The 9,185-nt window shown below is 40.0% G+C and overlaps 2 protein-coding genes across 2 annotated transcripts; both read left to right on the top strand.

Annotated features, from left to right (window-relative positions):
- The first annotated feature begins 6,446 nt into the window (after positions 1-6,446).
- On the top strand, positions 6,447-8,750 carry LOC132178136 (uncharacterized). Its single transcript, XM_059590588.1, has one exon. The coding sequence runs from the start codon at positions 6,447-6,449 to the stop codon at positions 8,748-8,750; it is 2,304 nt and encodes a 767-aa protein (XP_059446571.1).
- Positions 8,751-8,837: 87 nt separating this feature from the next.
- Positions 8,838-9,146, top strand: LOC132178135 (uncharacterized mitochondrial protein AtMg00860-like). The gene has a single exon (XM_059590587.1). It carries the CDS (start codon positions 8,838-8,840, stop codon positions 9,144-9,146), a length of 309 nt encoding a protein of 102 aa, XP_059446570.1.
- Positions 9,147-9,185: the final 39 nt, after the last annotated feature.

The following is a 9,185-nucleotide window of genomic DNA, read 5'->3' as shown; positions in this document are numbered from 1 at the left end:
CATGCATAGTTTTACAAGCCACATCATTATCTTATTAATCAACATACGTTTTCACAAAAGAGAATTTACAATAGTTCAAAAATGTATTTCATGAGAGTTGCAAAATATGCATGTTTGATATATATAAAATAATCATGTAATGCGGGAAAAGTAACAACAAGTATCCATGTGAGTTTGTACTCACCCAGGTCGTAAGGCTCCTTCATAAAATTTCTTTGAGGCTCCATAACCTCGAATATTGAGAAAAGACCCATCATTAGTTCTAAATCTAACTAAAATGAACTTAGAACATGAAAATAGAGACTATCGGACAATTGGCCAAAGTGGCGTTCCCTGGAACACTTCTGGTCGTACATCCACCAAAAAGTTTCAAGTAGAACCTCATTTGGTTCAACCGTCCTCCTATCCTCCCAAACTGGTTCTAAAGCTACAAAAGGATTCCTAGGACCTCCTATCTCAAAACAATCTCCAAGAAAAATGAAATATGCCTAACAAGAATTAAACGCTAACCCATGCTGAAACCAAATTAAGGGCAACAACATAACTGGGAGCTCAAAACTACCAACTAAGCTAACCATGAAAAGCACTTAAAGAGCATAACAACTAAGGAACAAGCTAAGCATAGAAGGTTTTCTCCTTGAAGCCAAAACTTCCAAGAATCACCTTTCTTTCTTCAAGACTCACAAAAATCACAAAGAGACTCACACAAGGATCCTAGAGTGTTTAGGGGTGAGAATGAGGAGTAATGGGCATGTAGGGGTGGGGTATTTATAGGTGAGAAAAGTTGTGAGCGTTGCAGGGTTGTTCTGAAAAGTAGCGTATGTACGGTACCATAGGGGCACACTTACAGTACTGTTTACCCAGCGGTCCATAGGTTGCATCATACGTTCGGGCATTAACCAATGGTCAAACCAAAAGTCAGCATACGTCTGGTGGTCCCCATGTGTACGTCCTCATACTATTGGCAGTGTACGTCTGTTGGTCCCCAAGCGTACGTCCTCATACTATTGGCAGCGTACATTGGTCGCCAAGCGTATGTCCTTGTACTATTGGCAGCATACGTCCGGTGGTCCCTAGGCGTACGTTCGGTTAAAAATTTTGAAATTCCCAAAATGCCCCTCCAACTGTTCCTAGTGACCCAAAATCCAAATTAACCCTCTAACTAAGCTACCTAAGCTTAGTTAATTATTTGGGTTACTAAAATGGATGACCCGGGAACTAGAGCAGAGGATAATGGGCCCAATCTTGATGGGGTTGAAGGCGCTAATAATGGACCCAAGGGAAATAGCCAACACCAGACTCCTCTAGGAAAAACAACCACAGGAAATAACCTTACTGCCAAGGAGGGGACATATGCAGGAACCAACAAGAGAACATGAAAAATGCAAGCTCGGGTAAAGAAAGGGATGGACCCTTTGCAGATGAAATGGACCTTTGAACTGAGTAAGAGGAAGCGAACTTCAGAGGAGGATGAGGATATGGTAGTGGACAAGTCCAAGAAAGGACGCCAGGATTAGAAGGACCAAGATCCGGAGGTCAATACTTTGGTGGAGGCTGCTATGCAACCCCACTAGAATTCATGAGGCTCTTAAGTTGGCATTATGAGGGGCTTGGGAACCCTTGTGCAGTTCGTGACCTTTCCCAGCTGGTAAAAGATAAGAAACCCAACTTTTTGTTTCTTATGGAGACAAAAAGTAAACTGAATAAAATGGAATAGTTACGCGGGAAGGTTGGATTCCCAGGATTGTTTGTTGTTGATCCTGTAGGCAGAAGTGGTGGGTTGGCATTGCTTTGGAGGGCTGAAGGTATCCTTTTTTTCTTTTATTTTTTATTTTATCTTTGTGCTTCTGTAGAGAAATGTTGATTTAATAAATTAGAGAAATGTTGGAGTGCTAACTCTTTTACTAATATATGGGTACTAACATGATGTGGAGCTTATTCATTGGAGAGAATCAAAACAATAAATAAAGAAAAATGTTACGGATACCAATGAATAAGCTCCACATCATGTTAGTACTCATTTGTTAGTAAAAGAGTTACTCTTTTTTTATTTTTTATTTTTTTTATTTTTTTACATTTGGTAAATAAACATGACACTTACATTCATAAAACATGCTATATGCTCACACAGTTTTGGGCCACCAATTGTTTACTTTAACACATAAGCCAAAAATGTGGTAAAATGCTAACGAGGGAGTGTCAACGGATGATCCAGACTATGGAGAAGGCCTATGATAGAATGGAATGGAGTTATCTTCTTGCTATCATGGAAAAACTAGGCTTTAGCTCTATTTGGATAAACTAAATTAGAGTTTGTATCTCTTTTACTTCCTTCTTTATTCTCTTGAATGGAAGCATGTATGGATGTTTCTCCCCTTAGAGAGGTTTGAGACAAGGTGACCCTCTCTCCACTTTCCTCTTTATTCTTGGTTCAGAGGTCTTATCTAGACTTATGTACGGAGAGGAAAGAGTTGGTTCTATCAAAGGCCTCCAAATTTCCAGAAATAGCTCTGTTATCCATCATCTGTTGTTTGCTGATGATTTGCTCATTTTTGGTAAAGCTAATTTCTCTAAAGCTTGCTGCATCAACTCCTGTTTAGAGAAGTATTGCAGATGGTCTGGCTAGTCCATTAATGTCTCTAAATCCTCTATTTGTTTCAACAAAAACACTAACCCCTCTACTATCTCTTCCATCTCAAACATCCTCCCCTACATTATCAATCCTTCTAAATCCCTTTACCTTGGCCTCCATATTCTGATGGGAAACTCAAAGAGTGGTGATTTACAATTTATCCATGATAAGGTGCTTAGCAGGATTGATGGCTAGAGAGCCAAAACCCTTTCCCAAGCTAGAAGATTAGTTATCTTCAAATCAGTGGCTACTGCCCTTCCCTCATATGCCATGAGCACTTTCTGCTTCAAAAACTTTTGGTGGGGTTTCCCTCCAAACAAATCCAGAAACCTCTCCCTCAAGGCTTTGGACTCCATCTGTCTCCCTAAGGATTTGGGAGGTTTAGGCATCAAAAAGATGAGAGAAGTCAACTTAGCACTCATTTCCAAGCTTGGTTGGAAACTCCTTTGCAATGTAGACTCGAGCTCATCCATAGCTCATCCTCTCTCCCTATCTGGAGCTCCCCATGGATTCCCACCCTTCCTTCTTTCATTCCCTCTCCCCAATCTCCTAGTCTCTGAACTCTTTTCTTTTGACCATCCCTCTTCTGCTCCCTCCTGGAATATCCCTCTATTAAACCATCTTTTTTATTCTATTAGTGTTAGGGAAATATAGAAAATCAGAATCACTCTTTCTTCATCTACAGAATTCATCTGGACTCCCTCCGCTAATGGCCTTTTCACAACCAAGTGCGCTTACAAACTCATTAGCAATCCTAGAACTTCCTCTGCTTCCATTCTTTTGTCCCCCATCCAATGGAAGTCTTTGTGGAAGCTTAAGCTTACTATTAGGCAGAAATTATTCCTTTGGAAAATTACTTGGGATATTATCCCCTTCAAGACTAGAATCAATGTCGTTCATTCAATTCCCCAAGTAGGCTTAATCTGCCCTCTGGGCAGTGTGGAAGAGGATTCCCTCCCTCACCTCTTCTTCAGATGCTTTTTTGCTACAATTTCTTGAAAATCCTCTCTAGATTCAATGAAATGGTCTTCTCTTAGTTTGCCTCGCTAGATTAAAGGCATTTTAACCCCCCACCAAACCTTTGGTATACCTCTTGCTGATTCTCACTTATTTCAAATTTATGCTGTTGTGCTATGTGATATGCTTTGGTTCTCCAAGAATCAAGAAATTCATAATGGTGTTTCTTCGGATGCTTCAAAGTTTGCTGATAACATCAGAAGGATCTCCTTAGAACACTATGCAGCCTAGAAATCTATCTCTCATCCAGTGAGAGAATTTTGGACCCCCCACTTAAGCAGGCAGTTTCAAAGTTAATTTTGATATAGCTATGTTGTGCAAATTATAATTACTTGTAAGTGCACGAGTCGTGTATAGTACAGATTATGCAAGTGCGAGGTCGATCCCACCAGGAATTGTGTTCTTGAAAGCAATTTTAAATCTAAATTAATTGAATCCTAACCTAGTTCCAAATTTTGAACGATTATTGTTTGAATGAAAAATCGAAAGTATAAACAATTTAATCTGAATGTAATCTAGTGACGAAACACTAAGGTTTCAGAATCTGCACTCACAAATTCACAGCAACATAATTCCATGATCTATAATATTTCTGAAAGTTCTCAGATATAAATCTTAGATTTGTTTTACTATTGCATCAAAGAATTAATCAAAACATCCCGTGTATCCATACATAACCCAAATCACAAAAGAAATCCAATAAATAATTAAATCATTAACTGTATCCATAAATCACAAGAAAATATCCAATTTTTATCAAAATATCAATTGCATCTAGAATATAAATCACAAGGGAAATCCATTTTTTAATAAAGAAAACCAAGCAATCAATTGTATTGAATAATCTTAAATCATCAAGTGTATCATTAAATCACAAAAGCTATCCAATTATTCAATCCAATTGAGTTAAAGTAAAACAATATGGCAATTAAATCATTAAATTGGGAAACATTACATACATGGAATGATGTGCTAATCATAAGTGAGGCTTCATCTTCAACCTTAGTTGGAGGTTTAGCCTCTCTTGTTATTGAAAGACAAAACAAGATTAACTGAATTCATAATGGAAAATTGAGTACTTACAAATATAGAATCACAAAGTTGAGATCCAAAAGCTAGGAAACCCTAGAACTCTCTTCTTTCTCCTCTAAAATCTCGAAATTCCCAGCCTCCCTAAACTAAATTGATAATTATCTATTTATGGACCTAAAACTAGGGTTTTACAAGTTGAAATCGGATAAAACTACTGCCAGATCGGACAGATGCGCTCGATCGTACACTTAGTGCGCTCGAGCGCACTCGAGCATCAATTCTCCTATGCGGCGCACATATGCGCGCGCGATGAGCTTTGAATTTGTGCACGTATGCACTCGATCGGAGGGCAAGGGGCTTGATCGCAGTGTGCTAGATCGTACATCCTGCGCTGGATCGCAGGTCCGTTGGTTGTTTCTCCAAAGTGCGCAATTTTCATATAAATCCCCGTAACTTTCCCATAGGAACCTACAAAATGCTAAAGACACAAAACTAACCCAGAATATTAGAGAATAACACAGCTAGAGGAATAATAAAAGTAAATTAAAGGGTCCAAATATGCAATATTTGGCACATATCAATTCAGCCCTCCTTCCTACGGTGAAGCTCAAGCAGCCCTATTGTCTGCTTCCGTGGCAACCTCTTTGAAGCTAGGAAATTTCATTTTAAAAGGAGATTCTTCCATTATAATTTTATCTTTACGACATCCTTCCAATGTCTTGGATTGGCACTTTGATAGTTTAATTTCAGAAGCTATTTCCCTTATCCCAGCCTCCTCTCTTTGGGAGGCTAAGAAAATTAATATAAGTGCAAACTCCAATGCCCATTATGTGGCTTATTGCGCTGTGGCTAGAGTTATCTCAGTCTGTATTCCCACATTTTTCTCCCCCCCTTTCCCCTCTAAGTGAGGGTTTTTTTGTTGTTTGGTTTAGTTTTCTCCATAAAGCAGTTTGTTACCAAAAAGAAAAAAAAAAAAAAAAAGAACGGATCATCTAGACACAAATTGGATTTGCAAGCCCAACAGAATGTCAAGGCCCAAATTGAAGAAATCCTGATGCAGTCTAGAGGGTTTTAGTGAGTTCAAAAACATCATAGCCATCCAGTACTTCATCATTTCGAAAACATGCCTAGGTCTAACTTCAAGTTCAGAATCTTATCTTTCCAACTAAACACGTTTCAGATCATTTGGAGTTGGGAGCCAAAAGTTATGACTATTTCAAGTGGAGTGGTCAGCCTTCTCGGGAATACGCATTAAGGAGGCTGTTTTGTCCCCTTGTCTGCTGCCCACAAATTAAAGATTGTTCTATGCCAATATTACTTGTTTTATTTCTTTAGAGACTTATCCTATGCTTAGAGGGCTGTTCTAAGCTTATATAATACTTGTGTGTGCAAGTGTAGGGCAGACTAGATTATTGTGTTAATTAAAAACCAGCTTTTGGCTTTTGAGAGGAGAGTTCTCCTTGTATCTCTGTATATCTTTGATGTGAGCCTTAGAGTGGTGAGTTTTCTAGTTCTGTATCCCTTGTTATAAGCCTTTGGGTGGTGATATTCTATATCCCTTTGGTGTTATCTTTTGGGTGGTGAACTTCTATCTATCATTTGAGTGTGAATCTGTGTACTTGTTTTCCATCCTTTTTCTGTCCGGTATCAAATTGGTATCAGAGCTAAGGTTGCTCAAGTCTTGATTTCCATGGCTGCTCGTGGTCGTCGTGCTCAGGCTAACCAACCCTTAGCAGCTCCAGAAAGAGACCCACGAGATATCTAAATGGACAACTTGAGAAGACAAGTCCAGCAGCTCCAAGAACGTTTACAACATTTTGAAGCCTCTGAACATGATGCCTCGCATCATGACTCGGAGAATGAAGTTTCCAGCGACGATGGAGAGGGTGTTAATCCTTTTCACCCAGCTCGTAGTCACACCTCAAGTGACAGCACTCCACCTCATCCTCGAAACCTAAGACTTCATGGTGTCCGACGCCATTATGATGTCAAGGTGGACATTCCAGAATTTGAAGGAAGAATGCAGCCCGATGAATTCATTGATTGGCTTAATACCATTGAGCGAATCTTTGATTACAAAGATGTTCCAGAACACCACAAGGTGAAGCTTGTTGCCATCAAGTTGAGAAAGCATGCTTCTATTTGGTGGGAGCACCTTAAGAAACAACAGGAACGTGAAAGGAAAAGCCGCATTGTGACGTGGGCTAAGATGAAGAAGGCTCTCAAGAAGAAGTATTTGCCAGATCATTATCGACCAGATGCTTTTCTTAAGTTCCACAACTTTCGGCAGAACGAACTTTCTGTGGAGGAGTACACAGCGGAATTTGATCATTCTATGATGCGCTGTGATATTGTAGAACCGGAGGAGCAAATGGTAGCCCGTTACCTTGGAGGTTTACGTTCCGAAATCAGTAATGTTGTTCAGTTACAGCCTTATTGGACTTACAATGATGTTTGTAAGCTAGCACTCAAGGTGGAGAGACAATTGAAGGAAGGGCGCAGGAGTACCTATCGACCTTTCAATCAAGGAGGAATCACCAACCGGGGGAGTAGTTCTACTGCCAAGACCACTCCATATCCCAAGAATGCAGCTGCCAAACCAGCCAAGAGTGAAGCCAAACAACCAGCCAAGAATGAAGCTCATGCAGGTTCAAATCGCTCCAATAATTCTAACTCAGGTAGAAAATGCTTTAAATGTCATGGCTTTGGACATATTGCTTCTGATTGTCCAAATCGCAAGATAATCTCACTTGTTGAGGAAGACTTGGAAGATGATGGGGATGAACTAGTTGATGAAGAGTCTGAGGAAGACTTGACATATGCAGATCAAGGAGAGTCTCTTGTAATTCGCAGGATCTTGAAATCCACCTACGCAGAAGAAGATTGGCTCCGGAACAACATTTTCCACACCAAGTGCACCTCTAGTGGCAAGGTGTGCAATGTCATCATTGATGGGGGAAGTTGTGAGAATGTGGTGTCTACAACCATGGTGGAGAAGCTCAACCTGAAAACAGAACCTCATTCCCATCCTTACAAGCTTCAATGGCTTAAAAAGGGCAATGATATCCAGGTAACAAAGAAATGCTTAGTTCAATTCTCTATTGGGAAGAATTACAAAGATGAAGTTTTGTGTGTTGTTGTTCCTATGGATGCATGTCATATATTGCTTGGTAGACCATGGCAGTTTGATAGAAGAACTTTTCATGATGGTTTCAAAAACACTTATTCTTTTGAAAAAGATGGGACCAAAATTACCTTAGCTCCGTTAAGAATATTGACTACACCTAAACCTTCTAAAGGGGAGGGTAATAACCTACTTTCTATATGTGAAGTTGAGAGAGTTTTAACAGAATGTGGGGAAGGGTATGCTCTAGTGGTAGTTGAAAAGAAAGACCCAATTGAAATTCCTCTTATCTTACAACCAGTTCTTGAGAAATTTCCTGATGTTATTCCGAAAGAGCTTCCACCGGGTCTTCCACCCATGAGAGACATACAGCACCACATTGACCTCGTTCCAGGTTCTGTTCTACCTAACAAGGCAGCCTATCGAATGAATCCAAGAGAGCATGAAGAGTTGCAGAGACAAGTTGATGAATTGATCACCAAAGGCCTTGTGAGAGAAAGCATGAGTCCTTGTGCTGTTCTAGCACTTCTAGTACCAAAGAAGGATGGTTCTTGGCGTATGTGCATCGACAGTAGGGCCGTGAACAAGATCACCATCTGGTATCGCTTTCCCATTCCGCGGCTAGATGATCTCCTTGATCAGCTTCATGGAGCCACAATCTTCTCCAACTTGGATCTTCGTAGCGGATACCACCAAATTCGCATAAGAGATGGTGATGAATGGAAGACAGCTTTTAAAACTAGAGATGGTCTTTATGAATGGATGGTCATGCCATTTGGACTCTCTAATGCTCCCAGTACATTTATGCGTCTCATGAATCATGTTTTTAAACCATTTATGGGAAAATTTGTTGTTGTTTACTTTGATGATATCTTAGTTTACAGCAAATCTTCAGAACAGCATTTGGAGCACCTTCAACAAGTCTTTCAAACTCTACGAGAGTAGAAGTTGTATGTGAACTTGAAGAAGTGTCGTTTCTTCACAAATAGCCTAGTATTCTTAGGCTATGTTGTTTCTAAGGAAGGAATCATGATGGATCCCAGCAAAATTGAGGCTATCACTAGCTGGCCTATTCCCAAGACCCTTCATGACATCAGAAGCTTTCATGGACTTTCATCATTCTACCAGCGTTTCATCAAAGGCTTCAACACTATTATTGCTCCCATCACAGAATGCCTTAAGGGAGGAACATTTAAGTGGACGGAAGAAGCCCAAAAGGGCTTTGAACTTCTCAAGCAGAAAGTAACAGAGGCACCGATCCTTGTGCTTCCAGATTTTTCCAAAGTGTTTGAAGTCGATTGCGATGCTTCTAATCTGGGAATTGGTGGTGTTCTCAGCTAAGAAGGCAAGCCAATTGCCTTTTTTAGTGAAAAGCTCAAT

Source organism: Corylus avellana, chromosome ca4 (assembly GCF_901000735.1).
Source record: "Corylus avellana chromosome ca4, CavTom2PMs-1.0".
NCBI classification, from domain to species: domain Eukaryota; kingdom Viridiplantae; phylum Streptophyta; class Magnoliopsida; order Fagales; family Betulaceae; genus Corylus; species Corylus avellana.
This window is presented reverse-complemented; position numbering and strand designations above follow the sequence as displayed.